The sequence below is a fragment of the Salvelinus fontinalis genome, chromosome 25 (genome assembly GCF_029448725.1).
Source record: "Salvelinus fontinalis isolate EN_2023a chromosome 25, ASM2944872v1, whole genome shotgun sequence".
In the NCBI taxonomy this organism is placed as follows: Eukaryota; Metazoa; Chordata; class Actinopteri; order Salmoniformes; family Salmonidae; genus Salvelinus; species Salvelinus fontinalis.
Genome location: NC_074689.1, coordinates 29,936,164 through 29,959,507, shown reverse-complemented (window position 1 = coordinate 29,959,507; position 23,344 = coordinate 29,936,164). Strand labels below are relative to the sequence as shown.

General features: G+C 48.5%; 2 protein-coding genes across 12 annotated transcripts in view; both read left to right on the top strand.

Annotated features, from left to right (window-relative positions):
* The window catches only part of kmt2ca (lysine (K)-specific methyltransferase 2Ca), a 230,290-nt gene that overhangs the window by 115,678 nt on the left and 91,268 nt on the right, over positions 1 to 23,344 (top strand). For all 11 annotated transcript variants that reach the window (XM_055881823.1, XM_055881825.1, XM_055881829.1 and 8 more), the window contains one exon: positions 10,972 to 11,120. In XM_055881823.1, coding sequence (XP_055737798.1) covers positions 10,972 to 11,120 — 149 coding nt within the window. The remainder of the gene's footprint in view (positions 1 to 10,971; positions 11,121 to 23,344) is intronic.
* LOC129823091 (uncharacterized) overlaps positions 1 to 23,344 on the top strand; it is a 97,344-nt gene that overhangs the window by 50,815 nt on the left and 23,185 nt on the right. The gene's annotated exons all lie outside the window — the stretch shown is intronic.

Below are 23,344 nucleotides of genomic sequence, written 5' to 3'. Positions count from 1 at the left end.
CTCATTCTATTGCCGCGGTTACTGTTGATTATGTTTCAGAATTCTGCTGAGGGAATGCAAGACAATGAGCTGATACACAGCAGAGCTGTAATTAAGCAATAAGACTCGAGGGGGATGTGGTATATGGCCAATATACCATGGCTAAGCGCTGTTCTTATGCACAACGTAATGCGGAGTGCCGGGACACAGCCGTTAGCCGTGACAGACAGTGATAGTATTCCACTGCTCAGCTCTGTTAGGTGCCTTATTGCCTTATTGATATTACAAACTGGTTACCAACGAAATTAGAGCAGTTAAAATAAATATTTTGTCATAGCCATTGTATACGGTCTGATACCTGGGGCGGCATGTAGCCTAGTGGTTAGAGCATTGGACTAGTAACAAAAAGGTTGCTAAATCAATCAAAGGTAAAACTCTGTTGTTCTGCCCCTGAACAAGGCAGTTAACACACTGTTCTTACGCCGTTTTTGAAAAAATATTTTTTTCTTAGCTGACTTGCCTAGTAAAATAAAAAATAGATATCACGGCTGTCAGCCAATCAGCATTCAGGGCTTAAACCACCCAGTTTATAATATTTATTTTGTGTGTGACTAGCCTGGTCCCAGATCTGTTAGTGTTTTGGTCATTGTCATTTTTCACATAAGGGTTCATACAGCACAAACAGATCTGGGACCACTACACCACTATGTAAGCCTTTACATGTATCAGTGAGTGGTGTATTATACTGTATCTGCCACATGGGTTCCCAAGGGGCCTCTAAGTGTCTCTGTGTACGCAGGTTGTATCATCTGTCTCATTACGTGTGATTGAGTGGCGCAGCGGTCTAACGCACTGCATCTCAGTGCTAGAAGCGTCACTACAGACCATTGTTCGATTCGAGGCAGTATCACAACCGGCCGTGATTGGGAATCCCTTAGGGCGGCGCACAATTGACCCAGTGTTGTTAGGGTTTGGTCGGGGTAGGCCTTAATTATAAATAAGAATTTGTTCTTAACTGACTTGCCTAGTTAAATAAAGGTTCAAATATACATTAAAAAAGTATTATCTTATGACTGAAAAGAGCTACTGGATATCAGGACAGCGAAGACTCACCTCGTACTGGACAAAGATTTTTTCTTTAACGAGTCGGACGCGAAGGATTTACTTCAGACACCCGACAAGGCCCAAATCTATTCGCATGAAGAAGAGACTGAGATATCAGGGACGTAGGTCCGGGTGCCTTGTAAGGATCCGATGGCGAGTGAGTAATCCCCAGCTACCATCAGTTTTATTAGCCAAAGTGCAATCATTGGATAACAAAATGGATGAGCTCCGATCAAGACTATCCTACCAACGGGACATTAAAAACTGTAATATCTTATATTTCACGAGTCGTGGCTGACCGACGACATGGATAACATACAGCTGGCTGGGATTTTGGTCCAACGGCGAGATAGAACAGCTGCCTCGGTTAGGACAAGGGGTGGCGGTCTGTGTCTATTTTTAAATAACAGCTGATGCACAAAATCTAATTTTAAGGAAGTCTCGATTTTGCTCGCCTGAGGTAGATTATCTCATGATAAGCTGTAGACCACACTATTTACAAAGAGAGTTCAACTATATTTTCCGGAGCTGTTTATTTACCTCCACAAACCGATGCTGGCACTAAGACGGCACTCAACGAGCTGTATAAGGCCGTAAGCAAACAAGAAAATTCTCATCCAGAGGCGGCGCTCCTAGTGGGTGGGGACTTTAATGCAGGGAAACTTAAATCCATTTTACCTAGTGACACGAGCATACCAGATTAGCTAAATCACTTCTATGCTCGCTTCGAGGCAAGCAACACTGAGGCATGCACGAGAGCATCAGCTGTTCCGGACGACTGTGTGATCACACTCACGTCGGCTACGGAGAGCAAGACCTTTTAAACAGGTCAACATACACAAGGCTGCAGGGCCAGACGAATTACCAGGACGTGTGCTCCGGGCATGTGCTTACCATCTGACAGGTGTCTTCACTGACATTTTCAACATGTCCCTGATTAAGTATTTTCAATACCAACATGTTTCAAGCAGACCACCATAGTCCCTATGCCCAAGAACACAAAGGCAACCAGCCTAAATGACTACAGACCCGTAGCACTCACGTCCGTAGCCATGAAGTGCTTTGAAAGGTTGGTAATGGCTCACATCAACACCATTATCCCAGAAACCCTCGACCCACTCTAATTTGCATATGCCCACACAGATCCACAGATGATGCAATCTCTATTACACTCCACACTGCCCTTTCCCACCTGGACAAAAGGAACACTTATGTGAGAATGCTATTCATTGACTACAGCTCAGCGTTCAACACCATAGTGCCTTCAAAGCTCATCGCTAAGGATCCTGGGACTAAACACCTCCCTCTGCAACTGGATCCTGAACTTCCTGATTGGCCGCCCCCAGGTGGCGAGGGTAGGTAGCAACACATCTGCCACGCTGATCCTCAACACTGGAGCTCCCCACGGGTGTGTGCTCAGTCCCCTCCTGTACTCCCTGTTCACCCACGACTGCATGGCCAGGCATGACTCCAACACCATCAAGTTTGCAGATGACACAACAGTGTCTGATCAGCTGATCGCCTGATCACTGACAACGACGAGACAGCCTATAGGGAGGAGGTCAGAGACCTGGCCAGGTGGTGCCAGGATAACAACCTATCCCTCAACGTAACCAAGACTAAGGAGATGATTGTGGACTACAGGAAAAGGAGGACCGAGCACGCCCCCATTCTCATCGACGGGGCTGTAGTTGAGAACAGGTTGAGAACGTTAAGTTCCTTGGTTTCCACATCAACAACGAACTAGATTGGTCGAAACACACCAAGACAGTCGTGAAGAGGGCACGACAAAACCTATTTCCCCTCAGGGAACAAAAAAAAATTGGCATGGGTCCTGATATCCTCAAAAAGTTCTTCAGCTGCAACATCGAGAGCATCCTGACTGGTTGCATCACTGCCTGGTACGGCAATTGTTCGGCCTCTGACCGCAAGGCACTACAGAGGGTAGTGCGTACGGCCCAGTACATCACTGGGGCTAAGCTGCCTGCCATCCAGGACCTCTACACCAGGCGGTGTCAGAGGAAGGCCCTAGAAATTGTCAAAGACCCCCAGCTACCCCAGTCAGACTGTTCTCTCTACTACCGCATGGCAAGCGGTACCGGAGTTCCAAGTCTAGGACAAAAAGGCTTCTCAACAGTTTTTACCCCCATGCCATAAGACTCCTGAACAGGTAATCAAATGGCTACCCGGACTATTTGCATTGTGTCCCCCCCCCCCCCAACCCCTTGGGGAGGTGTAGAGGGAGGTGTTTAGCTGCTGCTACTCTCTGTTTATCATATATGCATAGTCACTTTAACTATACATTCATGTACATTCTACCTCAATTGGGCTGACCAACCAGTGCTCCCCACATTGGCTAACCTGGCTATCTGCATTGTGTCCCACCACCCACCAGCCCCTCTTTTACGCTACTGCTACTCTCTGTTCATTATATACGCATAGTCACTTTAACCATATCTACATGTACATACTACCTCAATCAGCCTGACTAACCGGTGTCTGTATGTAGCCTCGCTACTGTATATAGCCTCGCTACTGTATATAGCCTGTCTTTTTACTGTTTTTTTCCCTTTACTTTCCTATTGTTTAACTAATACCTTTTTTGCAATATTGGTTAGAGCCTGTAAGTAAGCATTTCACTGAAGGTCTACACCTCTTGTATTCAGCGAATGTGACAAATACACTTTGATTTGATTTGAAGTGCTCTGAAAGGCTGGTCATGGCTTACATGAACATCATTATCCCAGCAACCATAGGCCCACTCCAATTTGTATACTGCCCCAACAGATCCATAGATGATGCAATCTCTATTGCTCTCCACTCTGCCTTTTCCCACCTGGACAAAAGGAACACCTACTTGAGAATGCTATTCGTTGTACTACAGCTCAGCGTTCAACACCATAGTGCCTTCAAAGCTCATCACTAAGCTATGGAACCTGGGACTAAACACCTCCCTCTGCATCTGGATCCTGGACTTCCTGACGGGCTGCCCCCCAGGTGGTAAGGGTAGGTAACAACACATCTGCCACACAGATCCTCAACACTGGGGCCCCTCAGGGGTGCGTGCTCAGTCCCCTCCTGTTCACCCACGACTGCATGGCCAGGCACGACTCCAACACTATTATTAAGTTTGCCGATGACACGATAGTAGTAGGGCTGATCACAGACAATGATGAGACAGCCTATAGGGAGGAGGTCAGAGACCTGACAGTGTGGTGCCAGAATAACAACCTCTCCCTCAACGTGATCAAGACTAAGGAGATGATGGACTACAGGAAAAGGAGGACCGAGCATGCCCCATTCTCATCGACAGGGCTGTATTGGAGCAGGTTGAGAGTGTAACCGATGTGAAATGGCTAGCTAGTTAGCGGTGGTGCGCGCTAATAGCGTTTCAATCGGTGACGTCACTCGCTTTGAGACCTTTAAGTAGTGGTTCCCCTTGCTCTGCAAGGGCCGCGGCTTTTGTGGAGCGATGGTTAACGATGCTTCGTGGGTGACTGTAGTTGATGTGTGCAGATGGTCCCTGGTTCGCGCCCGGGTCGGGACGAGGGGACGGACTAAAGTTATACTGTTACAAGAGCTTCAAGTGTCCACATCACTAACAAACTATCATGGTCCGACCACACCAAGACAGTCGTGAAGAAGGCACTATAATGCCTATTCCCCCTCAGGAGACTGAAAAGATTTGGCATGGTTCCTCAGATCCTCAAAAAGTTATACAGATGCACCGTCGAGAGCATCCTGACTGGTTGCGTCACCACCTGGTATGGCAACTGCTCGGCCTCCGACCGCTAGGCACTACGGAGGGTAGTGCGTACGGCCCAGTACATCACCGGGGCTAAGCTGCCTGCCATCCAGGACCTCTACACCAGGCGGTGTCAGAGGAAGGCCCTAGAAATTGTCAAAGACCCCCAGCTACCCCAGTCAGACTGTTCTCTCTACTACCGCATGGCAAGCGGTACCGGAGTTCCAAGTCTAGGACAAAAAGGCTTCTCAACAGTTTTTACCCCCATGCCATAAGACTCCTGAACAGGTAATCAAATGGCTACCCGGACTATTTGCATTGTGTCCCCCCCCCCCAACCCCTTGGGGAGGTGTAGAGGGAAGTGTTTAGCTGCTGCTACTCTCTGTTTATCATATATGCATAGTCACTTTAACTATACATTCATGTACATTCTACCTCAATTGGGCTGACCAACCAGTGCTCCCCACATTGGCTAACCTGGCTATCTGCATTGTGTCCCACCACCCACCAGCCCCTCTTTTACGCTACTGCTACTCTCTGTTCATTATATACGCATAGTCACTTTAACCATATCTACATGTACATACTACCTCAATCAGCCTGACTAACCGGTGTCTGTATGTAGCCTCGCTACTGTATATAGCCTCGCTACTGTATATAGCCTGTCTTTTTACTGTTTTTTTCCCTTTACTTTCCTATTGTTTAACTAATACCTTTTTTGCAATATTGGTTAGAGCCTGTAAGTAAGCATTTCACTGAAGGTCTACACCTCTTGTATTCAGCGAATGTGACAAATACACTTTGATTTGATTTGAAGTGCTCTGAAAGGCTGGTCATGGCTTACATGAACATCATTATCCCAGCAACCATAGGCCCACTCCAATTTGTATACTGCCCCAACAGATCCATAGATGATGCAATCTCTATTGCTCTCCACTCTGCCTTTTCCCACCTGGACAAAAGGAACACCTACTTGAGAATGCTATTCGTTGTACTACAGCTCAGCGTTCAACACCATAGTGCCTTCAAAGCTCATCACTAAGCTATGGAACCTGGGACTAAACACCTCCCTCTGCATCTGGATCCTGGACTTCCTGACGGGCTGCCCCCCAGGTGGTAAGGGTAGGTAACAACACATCTGCCACACAGATCCTCAACACTGGGGCCCCTCAGGGGTGCGTGCTCAGTCCCCTCCTGTTCACCCACGACTGCATGGCCAGGCACGACTCCAACACTATTATTAAGTTTGCCGATGACACGATAGTAGTAGGGCTGATCACAGACAATGATGAGACAGCCTATAGGGAGGAGGTCAGAGACCTGACAGTGTGGTGCCAGAATAACAACCTCTCCCTCAACGTGATCAAGACTAAGGAGATGATGGACTACAGGAAAAGGAGGACCGAGCATGCCCCATTCTCATCGACAGGGCTGTATTGGAGCAGGTTGAGAGTGTAACCGATGTGAAATGGCTAGCTAGTTAGCGGTGGTGCGCGCTAATAGCGTTTCAATCGGTGACGTCACTCGCTTTGAGACCTTTAAGTAGTGGTTCCCCTTGCTCTGCAAGGGCCGCGGCTTTTGTGGAGCGATGGTTAACGATGCTTCGTGGGTGACTGTAGTTGATGTGTGCAGATGGTCCCTGGTTCGCGCCCGGGTCGGGACGAGGGGACGGACTAAAGTTATACTGTTACAAGAGCTTCAAGTGTCCACATCACTAACAAACTATCATGGTCCGACCACACCAAGACAGTCGTGAAGAAGGCACTATAATGCCTATTCCCCCTCAGGAGACTGAAAAGATTTGGCATGGTTCCTCAGATCCTCAAAAAGTTATACAGATGCACCGTCGAGAGCATCCTGACTGGTTGCGTCACCACCTGGTATGGCAACTGCTCGGCCTCCGACCGCTAGGCACTACGGAGGGTAGTGCGTACGGCCCAGTACATCACCGGGGCTAAGCTGCCTGCCATCCAGGACCTCTACACCAGGCGGTGTCAGAGGAAGGCCCTAGAAATTGTCAAAGACCCCCAGCTACCCCAGTCAGACTGTTCTCTCTAGTACCGCATGGCAAGCGGTACCGGAGTTCCAAGTCTAGGACAAAAAGGCTTCTCAACAGTTTTTACCCCCATGCCATAAGACTCCTGAACAGGTAATCAAATGGCTACCTGGACTATTTGCATTGTGTCCCCCCCCCCCAACCCCTTGGGGAGGTGTAGAGGGAGGTGTTTAGCTGCTGCTACTCTCTGTTTATCATATATGCATAGTCACTTTAACTATACATTCATGTACATTCTACCTCAATTGGGCTGACCAACCAGTGCTCCCCACATTGGCTAACCTGGCTATCTGCATTGTGTCCCACCACCCACCAGCCCCTCTTTTACGCTACTGCTACTCTCTGTTCATTATATACGCATAGTCACTTTAACCATATCTACATGTACATACTACCTCAATCAGCCTGACTAACCGGTGTCTGTATGTAGCCTCGCTACTGTATATAGCCTCGCTACTGTATATAGCCTGTCTTTTTACTGTTTTTTTCCCTTTACTTTCCTATTGTTTAACTAATACCTTTTTTGCAATATTGGTTAGAGCCTGTAAGTAAGCATTTCACTGAAGGTCTACACCTCTTGTATTCAGCGAATGTGACAAATACACTTTGATTTGATTTGAAGTGCTCTGAAAGGCTGGTCATGGCTTACATGAACATCATTATCCCAGCAACCATAGGCCCACTCCAATTTGTATACTGCCCCAACAGATCCATAGATGATGCAATCTCTATTGCTCTCCACTCTGCCTTTTCCCACCTGGACAAAAGGAACACCTACTTGAGAATGCTATTCGTTGTACTACAGCTCAGCGTTCAACACCATAGTGCCTTCAAAGCTCATCACTAAGCTATGGAACCTGGGACTAAACACCTCCCTCTGCATCTGGATCCTGGACTTCCTGACGGGCTGCCCCCCAGGTGGTAAGGGTAGGTAACAACACATCTGCCACACAGATCCTCAACACTGGGGCCCCTCAGGGGTGCGTGCTCAGTCCCCTCCTGTTCACCCACGACTGCATGGCCAGGCACGACTCCAACACTATTATTAAGTTTGCCGATGACACGATAGTAGTAGGGCTGATCACAGACAATGATGAGACAGCCTATAGGGAGGAGGTCAGAGACCTGACAGTGTGGTGCCAGAATAACAACCTCTCCCTCAACGTGATCAAGACTAAGGAGATGATGGACTACAGGAAAAGGAGGACCGAGCATGCCCCATTCTCATCGACAGGGCTGTATTGGAGCAGGTTGAGAGTGTAACCGATGTGAAATGGCTAGCTAGTTAGCGGTGGTGCGCGCTAATAGCGTTTCAATCGGTGACGTCACTCGCTTTGAGACCTTTAAGTAGTGGTTCCCCTTGCTCTGCAAGGGCCGCGGCTTTTGTGGAGCGATGGTTAACGATGCTTCGTGGGTGACTGTAGTTGATGTGTGCAGATGGTCCCTGGTTCGCGCCCGGGTCGGGACGAGGGGACGGACTAAAGTTATACTGTTACAAGAGCTTCAAGTGTCCACATCACTAACAAACTATCATGGTCCGACCACACCAAGACAGTCGTGAAGAAGGCACTATAATGCCTATTCCCCCTCAGGAGACTGAAAAGATTTGGCATGGTTCCTCAGATCCTCAAAAAGTTATACAGATGCACCGTCGAGAGCATCCTGACTGGTTGCGTCACCACCTGGTATGGCAACTGCTCGGCCTCCGACCGCTAGGCACTACGGAGGGTAGTGCGTACGGCCCAGTACATCACCGGGGCCAAGCTTCCTGCCATCCAGGACCTCTATACCCGGCGGTTTCAGTTTAAGGCCCTAAAAATTGCCAAAGACTCCAGCCACCCTAGTCATAGACTGTTCTCTCTGCTACTGTACGGCAACAGAGCTCCAAGTCTTGGTTCAAAAGGCTTCTTAACAGCTGCTACCCCCAAGCCAATAGACTCCTGAATAGCTTATCAGATGGCTGCCCGGACTATTGGCATTTATTATCCATCATAGTCACTTTAACTCCAACCCCAGCACATTTGACTCTGTACCGGTACCCCCTGTATATAGTCTCGTTATTGTTATTTTGTTTTATTTTTTACTTTAGTTTATTTTGTAAATATTTTCTTAACCAACAATGCAGTTCAAGAAATTAAGAGATTATATACAGGGGGTAGCGGTACAGAGTCAATGTGCCGGGGTTGGAGTTAAAGTGACTATGCATGGATAATAAATGCCAATAGTCCGGGTAGCCATTTGATAAGCTATTCAGAGTTAAGCGCCTGTAAGTAAGCATTTCACGGTAAGGTCTACACAAGTTGTATTCAGTGCATGTGACAAATATTTGATTTGATCTTCAATATATTAAACTTTAGTTTGTTGAAGTTTCACAGACAGGGAAACGTAGCGTTACATAATTGTAGGTTAGTTTAGTTGGTTTCTCACATGTTCCACATCGTACAAATGTTCAATACCAAAGGTCATCTTCAGGTTAACAACTGGCTCAGCGCTCCAGCCAATCCTGGTCACCGAAAACGATAAATCAGTAGATTACTAGCTACGGGGCCTCTACACCAACCACTATTGTTAACCAATCACAGAGCTGGATTTGGCAGCCTTGCTGAGGGCCAACAATTTTCCACAACAGAGTAATTGTTGCGTACGGCTACCACTGCGAAGTCATTACAGCAACCCAGAGCTCATGCGGTCAGTGGCACAGTGATGGCTTTGTGATAAGGGGTCGTGTAAAGTAAAAACCGCTGTGGCGAATGGATTGGTTTATCCAAGGGCCAGCAAGTCGCCTGAGGGTCACACACATTATTCACTGTACTAGACACTTCCTGGGGTCCAGGGAAGTAGATGGAAGCTGCAAACTCATATCAACCCTTACAGTGGAACCACACTTGAAGTGCTGTTTTAGGCATTTTGTATTGGGGAGCGGGAAAACTGTGGCAGCCGTAGGTTATTCACAAACTATTCACAAGGCCAGTTCTGCATCGTTATTGTGGCTAGTTTTAACAGTAGCATTAACACCAGCTCCCGGAGAGGGATGACATGGCCATTCTCTAAGAGGTCCCTCATAAGTATGACGAAGCATACTCACATTGCTGAGTAGGGCTCACGCAGCCACTTCTCTGGTAGTAATCCTAATGTTCTCCTAACACACTGGGATGTATTACCATCAATGAACTGCATTGGTGTGTTTGCATAGTGCTTACCTATCACACTGACTTAGCTAACAGGCTACTTGCCAGTCTCCCCACTGAAACTCTAATCAAACTCAAACTGGTCTGTCTTTTGAAGTAGACGGAGCCCGGGAGTCGCTGGAGTAGCCCAATTCCCCATAATGACTCTCTACCTCCCGTGGACACTCACTCGGGGGTCCTTTCGACACAGCCGGCTGCCCTGCCCTGGTGCCTGTGCAGAAATGTAATTACTGCAGGCAGAGAGAGCCGGAGAGAAAATGGAGCAGGAGACAGTCGGGCTGCACCCTACTGGGACAAACCTGCAGCAGCGCTACACAGAGAATTCATCTGGAGAGAGAGAGACGGGAGAGGGACGGGGAGGGAGAGGGAGCAAGGCAGAGCAAGAGAGGGTGCAAGAAAAGAGGAAGAGTGGAGGAGAGTGAGAGAGGGGGAAACAGCTGGCAGAGCAAACCCACAGGCTTAGAGACCCCTCTCTGGAAGAGCTGCCCTGGAGGCTGTCTGACTGATGATGAACCAAACCTGCCTGACTAGACAGTTTAGTCATGCTTAATGCATCAGGGTGGACGTCAATTAATAACTAAGGCTGGTATAAAGAAGGACTGATGGAAATCAGCTTCACACTGATGACAAGTGAAGTTGCACTGTTTTGATGGAGCATGTGATTGTGGTGCGTTCCAGTCAAAATAGTATATTTCTTGCTTTGTCATAGTCACGTCAGGTGGGGGTATTGTTAGTGGGTTATGTTTATTGTCATAATCTGACATGACATTTGTGTAAACAATATGGAGAAGGTGCTTTTTATTGTGGAAGAAGACATTATTGGGGAAACACTGATGTTACAAGTTGAAGTAATATAAAGCTGTGTTGTTGATAAAATTGTGTTTTTTTGTTTCTCTCAGGTGGCTTCATGGGGAGTGTGAGAAGCAGGCAGGGGGCGACCTGGACCTTCACCCCCAGGCCGACTACGTCTGTACACAAAGGGACATGGTGGAAACCCCGGCCAGCCCCATCCAGGAACCCACAGAACCAGAACCAGAACCAACTATGGGTAAGAACAGAAACTGCACATCTGGAGTATAGTTGAATATGTGGAATAATTCTGTGGACTAGTGTTATATGTAATGTGGCTCTATACTCCAGCATTTTAGGGATGTGAATGTTCCATATTAGGCATGTATGAAAATATCCTCAAATACAGAATGTATAAAAATACCCTCAAATAAAAGTTGACATTCTGTACTGTTTCCTATGAAACTTTTGATCTCAAATCCAAACACTGAAGTGTAGAACCAAATATATATATCTATACATATAATACTTTTGACTGGTACTGTGTGTATAGATAGATAGTAGCAGTCAAACGTTTGGACACACCTACTCATCCAATGGTTTTTCTTTATTTTTACAATTTTCTACATTGTAGAATAAATAACACATGGAATCATGTAATAACTAAAAAAGTGTTAACCTGTCTAGGATGAGGGTGCCGCTAGCGGCACTCCCCCCCCCCCCCCCCACTGAAAAGGCAGAGCCGCGAATTTTTTTTTTTAAATATTTAACTTTCACACATTAAAGTCCAATACAGCTAATGAAAGACACAGATCTTGTGAATCCAGCCAACATGTCCGATTTTTAAAATGTTTTACAGGGAAGACACAATATGTTAAGATGTAAATCTATTAGCTAAAAAACATTAGCATAATCCACCATCTTTTATTTGTCCACCAACACCAGTAGCTATCACCAATTCGGCTAAACTAAGATATTTATAGCCCCTAACCAAGAAAAAAACTCATCAGATGACAGTCTGATAACATATTTATGGTATGGGATAGGTTTTGTTAGAAAAATGTGCATATTTCAGGTAGATGGCATAGGTTACAATTGCACCCACCGTCACAAATGGACTAGAATAACTACATAGAGCAACGTGTTTACCTACTTACTAATCATCAAACATTTCGTAAAAATACACAGCATACACTAATCGAAAGACACAGATCCTGTGAATACAGACAATATTTCAGATTTTCTAAGTGTCTTACAGCGAAAACACAATAAATCGCTATATTAGCATACCACATATGCAAACGTTACCAGAGCATTGATTCAAGCCAAAGAGAGCGATAACGTAAACATCGCCAAAATATATAAATTTTTTCACTAACCTTCTCAGAATTCTTCAGATGACACTCCTGTAACATCACATTACAACATACATATACAGTTTGTTCGAAAATGTGCATATTTAGCCACCAAAATCATGGTTAGACAATGGGGAAAGTAGCCCAGCTGGTGAGAAAATGTCCGTGCGCCATATTAGACAGTGATCTACTCGTATACATAAATACTCATAAACGTGACTAAAAAATATAGGGTGGACAGCGATTGATAGACAATTTAATTCTTAATACAATCGCGGAATTACATTTTTTAAATTATCCTTACTTTTCAATACAGTTTGCGCCAAGCGAAGCTACGTCAAAAAACATGGCGTCCTAAGCCACTAACATTTTTCGACAGAAACACGATTTATCATATTAAAAATGTCCTACTTTGAGCTGTTCTTCCATCAGTATCTTGGGCAAAGGATCCTTTCTTGGGTCTAATCGTCTTTTGGTGGAAAGCTGTCCTCTTGCCATGTGGAAATGCCAACTGCGTTCAGCATGAACTGGAAGCGTGCCCAGCGATTCACAGCGTTTCAGAAATAAATGTCCCAAAATCGCACTAAACGGATATAAATTGCTATAAAACGCTTTAAATTAACTACCTTATGATGTTTTTAACTCCTATAACGAGTCTTAACATGACCGGAGAAAGATTACTCCCAACACTAATGCTTGGAACAGGTGCAGGTCGGTGTCCTCCAGGCGCATGACGCAGCTCCAAAAGAGTGACTAGCTACAGGGTTTTTTAATTTGTAGTGCCTGTGAACGCGCAATCGACCCCATTCAAATCGTCATCACGTAAAGGCATCCAGGGGAAGACGTAAGCAGTGTCCGTATACTCATAGCAATAACAGTGGCCTTTTAACTGACTCCAGATCAGGGGCCAACATTTCTGAAATCTGACTCCATGTCAGGGAAATTGCTGTAGAATGGGTTCTGTTCCACTTAGAGACAAAATTTCAACTCCTATAGAAACTATAGACTGTTTTCTATCCAATAATAATAATAATATGCATATTGTACGATCAAGAATTTTGTAGGAAGCCGTTTCAAAAATTACATGATTACCATAAATAGTGACAACAGCGCCCCCAGCCTCAACAGGTTAAACAAATCAAAATAGATTTGCGATTCTTCAACGTTGCCACACTTTGCCTTGATGACAGCTTTGCACACAATATAGAAAATAGTAAAAATAAGAGAAACTCTTGAATGAGTAGGTGTCATACTTTTGACTGCTACTGTGTATATATACATGTTTTTGCTTCACTGTCCAAATACATATGATGTGGAACAGTGTTGTTATCTTGTTGACTACTTGCATTAGTACTGTTGTCAAGTTGACTATGTAGAATATAACTGTAGTCTAGTTGTTGACTATGTGGAATATTGCTGTAGTCAAGTGTTTCTTAATCCTGGTCACGGGGACCCAAAAGGGGTTTTGACCTCGCACTACACACCTGGTTCCACTAATCAACTAATCATCAAACTTTTGTTTGATTAGCGTAATCAGGTGTGTAGTGCTAGAGCAAAAACAAAAATGTGCACCCCTTTGGGTCCCCAGGACCAGGATTGAGTAACACTGCTGTAGTCTCGTTGACTATGTGGAATAGTGCTGTAGTCTCGTTGACTATGTGGAATAGTGCTGTAGTCTCATTGACTATGTGGAATAGTGCTGTAGTCTCGTTGACTATGTGGAATAGTGCTGTAGTCTCGTTGACTATGTGGAATAGTGCTGTAGTCTCGTTGACTATGTGGAATAGTGCTGTAGTCTCGTTGACTATGTGGAATAGTGCTGTAGTCTCGTTGACTATGTGGAATAGTGCTGTAGTCTCGTTGACTATGTGGAATAGTGCTGTAGTCTCGTTGACTATGTGGAATAGTGCTGTAGTCTCGTTGACTATGTGCAATAGTGCTGTAGTCTCGTTGACTATGTGCAATAGTGCTGTAGTCTCGTTGACTATGTGCAATAGTGCTGTAGTCTCGTTGACTGTGGAATAGTGCTGTAGTCTCGTTGACTATGTGGAATAGTGCTGTAGTCTCGTTGACTATGTGGAATAGTGCTGTAGTCTCGTTGACTATGTGGAATAGTGCTGTAGTCTCGTTGACTATGTGGAATAGTGCTGTAGTCTCGTTGACTATGTGGAATAGTGCTGTAGTCTCGTTGACTATGTGGAATAGTGCTGTAGTCTCGTTGACTATGTGGAATAGTGCTGTAGTCTCGTTGACTATGTGGAATAGTGCTGTAGTCTCGTTGACTATGTGGAATAGTGCTGTAGTCTCGTTGACTGTGGAATAGTGCTGTAGTCTCGTTGACTATGTGCAATAGTGCTGTAGTCTCGTTGACTGTGGAATAGTGCTGTAGTCTCGTTGACTGTGGAATAGTGCTGTAGTCTCATTGACTACCGGTATGTGCAATAGTGCGGTAGTCTCGTTGACTATGTGGAATAGTGCTGTAGTCTCGTTGACTGTGGAATAGTGCTGTAGTCTCGTTGACTATGTGCAATAGTGCTGTAGTCTCGTTGACTGTGGAATAGTGCTGTAGTCTCGTTGACTGTGGAATAGTGCTGTAGTCTCATTGACTACCGGTATGTGCAATAGTGCGGTAGTCTCGTTGACTATGTGGAATAGTGCCGTAGTCTTGTTTTTGACTATGTGGAATAGTGCCGTGCTCTTGTTTTTGACTGTGGAATAGTACTGTAGTTGACTGTGGCATAGTGCTGTAGACTTGTTGACTATTTGGCGCTAACCAACAATTAACTGTCCTGAACATATTTTTTGGACAATATCTCTTTGGGTTTTATAATGTATTTTTGGATGATGCAGTGCAAATCTGGTCATCCCCAAATTGAAGGTCCACACGGCATTGAATCCCCTCCATCCACATCATCTCTCACAGTGCCAGGCCAGGTGTAGCGGGAGAGAAATTCTTCAATTACTGCCTTCCTGTATACACAGAACCAGCTGGTGACCTATCATGGGCCGGCACTGCGCCGCCAGCTAAAAACCAATCTGATTTCCCTCCAAAGATTTATTACTAGGTCTGGGACGATACCAGTATCGCGATACTCGTTAGTATCGCGGCAAAGAAACAAAACACGGAGCGGAACAGCCCTAATGTTGGAAACAAACATCATTATGTTGTCATCCAGAGTCACATGTATTTATTTTCTAAACTAAAGCACATTATTTTACATACAGCAGGTCATTAATGGAACAAAGAGTTAGGTTTGCTTCATGTTTTAATTTTTCCCACTGAACTTGGGATACTGTTATCGTCACAGCCCTAGTTATTACCTAGCCAAATTAAAATGGACCCTGTTCCCAGCCTGCTTGCCACCCAGATCAATTGCGATGCAGAGTTGTTGTGATTTCCCCATCTCTCCTCCTCTTCTCTCTCTCTGTAGCCACCCCATCACCTCTCCATACTGTCTTCTAGCCACCCCGTCACACCTCTATACTGTCTTCTAGCCACCCCGTCACCTCTCTATACTGTCTTCCAGCCACCCCGTCACCTCTCCATACTGTCTTCTAGCCACCCCATCACCTCTCTATACTGTCTTCTAGCCACCCCATCACACCTCTATACTGTCTTCTAGCCACCCCGTCACACATCTGTACTGTCTTCTAGCCACCCCATCACCTCTCTACACTGTCTTCTAGCCACCCCGTCACACCTCTATACTGTCTTCTAGCCACCCCGTCACACATCTGTACTGTCTTCCAGCCACCCCGTCACCTCTCCATACTGTCTTCTAGCCACCCCGTCACCTCTCTACACTGTCTTCTAGCCACCCCATCACCTCTCTATACTGTCTTCTAGCCACCCCATCACCTCTCTATACTGTCTTCCAGCCACCCCGTCACCTCTCCATACTGTCTTCTAGCCACCCCATCACCTCTCTATACTGTCTTCTAGCCACCCCATCACACCTCTATACTGTCTTCTAGCCACCCCGTCACACATCTGTACTGTCTTCTAGCCACCCCATCACCTCTCTACACTGTCTTCTAGCCACCCCGTCACACCTCTATACTGTCTTCTAGCCACCCCGTCACACATCTGTACTGTCTTCCAGCCACCCCGTCACCTCTCCATACTGTCTTCTAGCCACCCCGTCAACTCTCCATACTGTCTTCTAGCCACCCCGTCACCTCTCCACACTGTCTTCTAGCCACCCCGTCACCTCTCCACACTGTCTTCTAGCCACCCCGTCACCTCTCTATACTGTCTTCCAGCCACCCCGTCACCTCTCCATACTGTCTTCTAGCCACCCCGTCACCTCTCCACACTGTCTTCTAGCCACCCCGTCACCTCTCCACACTGTCTTCTAGCCACCCCGTCACCTGTCTACACTGTCTTCTAGCCACCCCGTCACCTCTCTACACTGTCTTCTAGCCACCCCGTCACCTGTCTATACTGTCTTCTAGCCACCCCGTCACCTCTCCATACTGTCTTCTAGCCACCCCGTCACCTCTCTACACTGTCTTCTAGCCACCCCGTCAGCTCTCCATACTGTCTTCTAGCCACCCCGTCACCTCTCTACACTGTCTTCTAGCCACCCTGTCACCTCTCCATACTGTCCTCTAGCCACCCCGTCACCTCTCTACACTGTCTTCTAGCCACCCTGTCACCTCTCTACACTGTCTTCTAGCCACCCCGTCACCTCTCCATACTGTCTTCTAGCCACCCCGTCACCTCTCTACACTGTCTTCTAGCCACCCCGTCACCTGTCTACACTGTCTTCTAGCCACCCCGTCACCTCTCTACACTGTCTTCTAGCCACCCCGTCAGCTCTCCATACTGTCTTCTAGCCACCCCGTCACCTCTCTACACTGTCTTCTAGCCACCCTGTCACCTCTCCATACTGTCTTCTAGCCACCCCGTCACCTCTCTACACTGTCTTCTAGCCACCCTGTCACCTCTCTACACTGTCTTCTAGCCACCCCGTCACCTCTCCATACTGTCTTCTAGCCACCCCGTCACCTCTCTACACTGTCTTCTAGCCACCCCGTCACCTGTCTACACTGTCTTCTAGCCACCCCGTCACCTGTCTACACTGTCTTCTAGCCACCCCGTCACCTCTCTACACTGTCTTCTAGCCACCCCGTCACCTCTCCATACTGTCTTCTAGCCACCCCGTCACCTCTCTACACTGTCTTCTAGCCACCCCGTCACCTCTCTACACTGTCTTCTAGCCACCCCGTCACCTGTCTACACTGTCTTCTAGCCACCCCGTCACCTCTCTACACTGTCTTCTAGCCACCCCGTCACCTCTCTACACTGTCTTCTAGCCACCCCGTCACCTCTCTACACTGTCTTCTAGCCACCCCGTCACCTGTCTACACTGTCTTCTAGCCACCCCGTCAGCTCTCTACACTGTCTTCTAGCCACCCCGTCACCTGTCTACACTGTCTTCTAGCCACCCCGTCACCTCTCTATACTGTCTTCTAGCCACCCCGTCACCTCTCCATACTGTCTTCCAGCCACCCCGTCACACCTCTATACTGTCTTCCAGCCACCCCGTCACACATCTGTACTGTCTTCTAGCCACCCCGTCACACCTCTATACTGTCTTCTAGCCACCCCGTCATCTCTCCATACTGTCTTCTAGCCACCCCGTCACCTCTCCATACTGTCTTCCAGCCACCCCGTCACACATCTATACTGTCTTCTAGCCACCCCGTCACACATCTATACTGTCTTCTAGCCACCCCGTCACCTCTCCATACTGTCTTCTAGCCACCCCGTCACCTCTCTATGCTGTCTTCTAGCCACCCCGTCACACCTCTATACTGTCTTCTAGCCACCCCGTCACACCTCTATACTGTCTTCTAGCCACCCCGTCAGCTCTCTATACTGTCTTCTAGCCACCCCGTCACACATCTATACTTTCTTCTAGCCACCCCGTCACCTCTCCATACTGTCTTCTAGCCACCCCGTCACCTGTCTACACTGTCTTCTAGCCACCCCGTCACCTCTCTACACTGTCTTCTAGCCACCCCATCACCTCTCTACACTGTCTTCTAGCCACCCCGTCACCTCTCTATACTGTCTTCTAGCCACCCCATCACCTCTATACTGTCTTCTAGCCACCCCATCACCTTTCTACACTGTCTTCTAGCCACCCCGTCACCTCTCTACACTGTCTTCTAGCCACCCCGTCACCTCTCCATACTGTCTTCTAGCCACCCCGTCACCTCTCCATACTGTCTTTTAGCCACCCCGTCACCTCTCCATACTGTCTTTTAGCCACCCCGTCACCTCTCCATACTGTCTTCTAGCCACCCCGTCACCTCTCCATACTGTCTTCTAGCCACCCCGTCACCTCTCTATACTGTCTTCTAGCCACCCCGTCACCTCTCTACACTGTCTTCTAGCCACCCCGTCACCTCTCTCCACTGTCTTTTGGCCACCCCGTCACCTCTCCATACTGTCTTCTAGCCACCCCGTCACCTCTCCATACTGTCTTCTAGCCACCCCGTCACCTGTCTACACTGTCTTCTAGCCACCCCGTCACCTCTCCATACTGTCTTCTAGCCACCCCGTCACCTCTCCATACTGTCTTCTAGCCACCCCGTCACCTCTCTACACTGTCTTCTAGCCACCCCGTCACCTCTCTATACTGTCTTCTAGCCACCCCATCACCTCTATACTGTCTTCTAGCCACCCCATCACCTTTCTACACTGTCTTCTAGCCACCCCGTCACACCTCTCTACACTGTCTTCTAGCCACCCCGTCACCTCTCCATACTGTCTTCTAGCCACCCCGTCACCTCTCCATACTGTCTTCTAGCCACCCCGTCACCTCTCCATACTGTCTTCTAGCCACCCCGTCACCTCTCCATACTGTCTTCTAGCCACCCCGTCACCTCTCTATACTGTCTTCTAGCCACCCCGTCACCTCTCCATACTGTCTTCTAGCCACCCCGTCACCTCTCTACACTGTCTTCTAGCCACCCCGTCACCTCTCTACACTGTCTTCTAGCCACCCCATCACCTCTCTATACTGTCTTCTAGCCACCCCGTCACCTCTCTACACTGTCTTCTAGCCACCCCGTCACCTCTCTCCACTGTCTTTTGGCCACCCCGTCACCTCTCCATACTGTCTTCTAGCCACCCCGTCACCTCTCCATACTGTCTTCTAGCCACCCCGTCACCTGTCTACACTGTCTTCTAGCCACCCCGTCACCTCTCCATACTGTCTTCTAGCCACCCCGTCACCTCTCCATACTGTCTTCTAGCCACCCCGTCACCCCTCTACACTGTCTTCTAGCCACCCTGTCACCCGTCTACACTGTCTTCTAGCCACCCCATCACCTCTCCACACTGTCTTCTAGCCACCCCGTCACCTCTCCATACTGTCTTCTAGCCACCCCGTCACCTCTCCATACTGTCTTCTAGCCACCCCGTCACCTCTCTACACTGTCTTCTAGCCACCCTGTCACCTGTCTACACTGTCTTCTAGCCACCCCGTCACCTCTCCATACTGTCTTCTAGCCACCCCGTCAGCTCTCCATACTGTCTTCTAGCCACCCCGTCACCTCTCTACACTGTCTTCTAGCCACCCCATCATTTCTCTACACTGTCTTCTAGCCACCCCGTCACCTCTCTACACTGTCTTCTAGCCTGTCTGTGTGGGTGTGTCTGTCGGCGGGCGGGTCGGTCTGTTTGGGCGGGTCTGTATGGGCGGGCATGCGTGTCGGTCTGTCTGGGCGGGTTATTCTGGGCAGGCGGGTCGGTCTGTCTGTCTGGGAGGGTCAGTCTGGGCGGGCGTGTCGGTCTGGGCGGAAGGGCCTGCCTGTCTGTCGGGCGGGCCTGCCTGCCTGCCTGTCGGGCGGGCCTGCCTGTCGGACGGGCCTGATTGCCTGTCGGACGGGCCTGTCTGTCTGCGGGCGTGTCTGTCTGTGTCTGTGCGGACGTATCTGTCTGTCTGTCTGTGTCTGTGCGGACGTATCTGTCTGTCTGCGGGCTTGTCTGTCTCTGTCTGTGGGCGTGTCTGTGTCTGTCTGTGCGGGCGGGCCAGTGTTTCTGTCTGTGTGTGCCTGTATCTGTGCGGGCGGGTGTGTCTGTCTCTCTCTGTGTCTGCCTCTCTCTGTGTCTGCCTGCTTGTCTGTCTGTGTGCCTGCCTGCTTGTCTGTCTGTGTGCCCGCGAGTCTGCCTGCCCGTCCCTGTCTGTGTGTCCCTGCCCGTCCCTGTCTGTGTGTCCCTGCCCGTCCCTGTCTGTGTGTCCCTGCCTGTCTGTCCCTGCCTGTCTGTCTGTCCCTGCCTGTCTGTCTGTTTGTCTCTGTGTGCCTGTCTGTCTGTGTCTTTGTCTGTGTGTGTTTGTCTGTGTATGTGTGTGTGCCTGTCTGTGTGTGTGCCTGTCTGTCTGTGCGTGCCTGTCTGTCTGTGCGTGCCTGTCTCTGCCTGTCTGTCTGTGCGTGCCTGTGCGTGCCTGTCTGTCTGTGCGTGCCTGTCTCTGCCTGTCTGTCTGTGCGTGCCTGTGCGTGCCTGTCTGTCTGTGCGTGCCTGTCTCTGCCTGTCTGTCTGTGCGTGCCTGTCTCTGCCTGTTTGTCTGTGCGTGCCTGTCTCTGCCTGTCTGTCTGTGCGTGCCTGTCTCTGCCTGTCTGTCTGTGCGTGCCTGTCTCTGCCTGTCTGTCTGTGCGTGCCTGTCTCTGCCTGTCTGCCTGTCTGTGCGTGCCTGTCTCTGCCTGTCTGCCTGTCTGTGCGTGCCTGTCTCTGTCTCTGCCCGTCTGTCTGTGCGTGCCTGTCTCTGTCTCTGCCCGTCTGTCTGTGCGTGCCTGTCTCTGTCTGTGCCTGTCTGTCTGTCTGTGCGTGCCTGTCTCTGTCTGTGCCTGTCTGTCTGTCTGTGCGTGCCTGTCTCTGCCTGTCTGTCTGTGCGTGCCTGTCTGTCCCTGCCTGTGCGTGCCTGTCTCTGCCTGTCTGTCGGTGCGTGCCTGTCTCTGTCTGTGCGTGCCTGTCTCTGTCTGTGCGTGCCTGTCTCTGTCTGTGCGTGCCTGTCTGTCTGTGCGTGCCTGTCTGTGCGTGCCTGTCTCTGCCTGTCTGTGTGTGTGCCTGTCTGTCTGTGTGTGCGCCTGTCTGTCTGTGTGTGCCTGTCTCTGCCTGTCTGTCTGTGCGTGCCTGTCTCTGCCTGTCTGTCTGTGCGTGCCTGTCTCTGCCTGTCTGTCTGTACGTGCCTGTCTCTGCCTGTCTGTCTGCGCGTGCCTGTCTGTGTTTGTGTGTGTGTGTGTGTGTTAGTGTGTAGAACTGGGATGTGCATGCATATATTCAAGCGCATCAGTGTGTGTGCGCTCACATATATGCTTGGGACAAGTTGAGTGATGATGGGATAGGAAGTGTTTGTTACTCACCGTAGCCATGGGCCTTTCCTTTGTGGAACCAGGCTGCCAGAAGCAGCAGAATTCTGGGCCCGGGCCAAAACAGGCTGCAGAGTAGCACAGGGAGAGGAAAAAACCATCCCCCCTCTTTCTCTCTGTTTGTTCCATATGTCTCTCTCTCTCTGTTTGTGCTCTCTAGCGCGCTCTCGCTCTTTCTCGCTCTCTCGGTCGAGCTCTCGCTCTGTCGCTCTCTTTCCCACCCCATGCCCCTCTCCCCCCCTGCCTCTCTCCTCCCCACCCCCTGCCTCTCTCCATCCTGTTCCTGTCACATGTCCTGGTGGGTGCAGACACAACACCACATCAAGCAGTATACACTAGGCTAGACTCCTAGGCCTACACTCATATTCACTTATGCAGTTGTTTTTTTACACGTATACAGTAATATTTAATTTTGTCGACACACAAACCATGTGTGTCGACAATACTGTGCATTTGGAAAGTAGTCAGACCCTGTACTTTTTTCAACATTTTGTTACCTTACAGCCTTATTGTAAAATGGATTAAATAAATGTTTTGCCCTCATCAATCTACACACAATACCCCACAATGACATCACAGCATCACAGCAAAAAACAGGTTGTTAGAAATGTTTTCAAATTCATACATCAACAGAATTACCTTATTTAAATAAGTATTCAGACCATTTGCTATGAAATTGAGCTCAGGTGCATCCTGTTTCCATTGATCATCCTTGAGATGTTTCTACAACTTGATTCGAGTCCACCTGTGGTAAATTCAATTGATTGGACATGATTTGAAAAGGAACACACCTGTCTATATAAGGTCCCACAGTTGACAGTGTATGTCAGAGAAAAAAACAAGCCATGAGGTCGAGGGAATTGTCCTCAGAGCTCCGAGACAGGATCGTGTCGAGACACAGACCTGGGGAAGGGTACCAAAACATTTCTGCGGCATTGATGGTCCCCAAGAGCACAGCGGCCTCCGTCATTTTTAAATGGAAAAAGTTTGCAACCAAGTTTATTCCTAGAGCTGGCTGGCCGCCTGGCCAAACTGAGAAGTTGGGGGAGAAGCCCCTTGGTCAGGGAGGTGACCAAGAACCCGATGGTCACTTTGACAGAGTTCCAGAGTTCCTCTGTGGAGAAGGAGAACCATCTCTGCAACTCTCCACAAATCAGGCCTTTATGGTAGAGTGGCCAGACGGAAGCCACTCTTCAGTAAAAGGCACATGACAACCCACTTGTCGTTAGCCAAAAGGCACCTAAAATACTCTGACCATGAGAAACAAGATTCTCTGGTCTGATGAAACCAAGATTGAACTCTTTGGCCTGAATGCCAAGCATCATGTCTGGAGGAAACCTGGCACCATCCCTACGGTGAAGCATGGTGGTGGCAGCATCATGCTGTGGGGATGTTTTTCAGTGGCAGGGACTGGGAGACTAGTCCGCTTCAAGTACAGAGATCCTTGATGAAAATCTGCTCCAGAGCATTCAGGATTTCAGACTGGGGCGAAGGTTCACTTACCTACAGGACAACAACCCTAAGCACACAGCCAAGACAATGCAGAAGTAGCTTTAAGACAAGTCTCTGAATGTCCTTGAGTGGCACAGCCAGAGCCTGGACTTGAACCCGATCGAACATCTCTGGAGAGACCAGAAAATTGCTGTGCAGCGACGCTCCCCATCTAACCTGACAGAGCTTGAGAGGATCTGCAGAGAAGCATGGGAGAAACTCCCCAAATACAGGTGTGCCAAGCTTGTAGCGT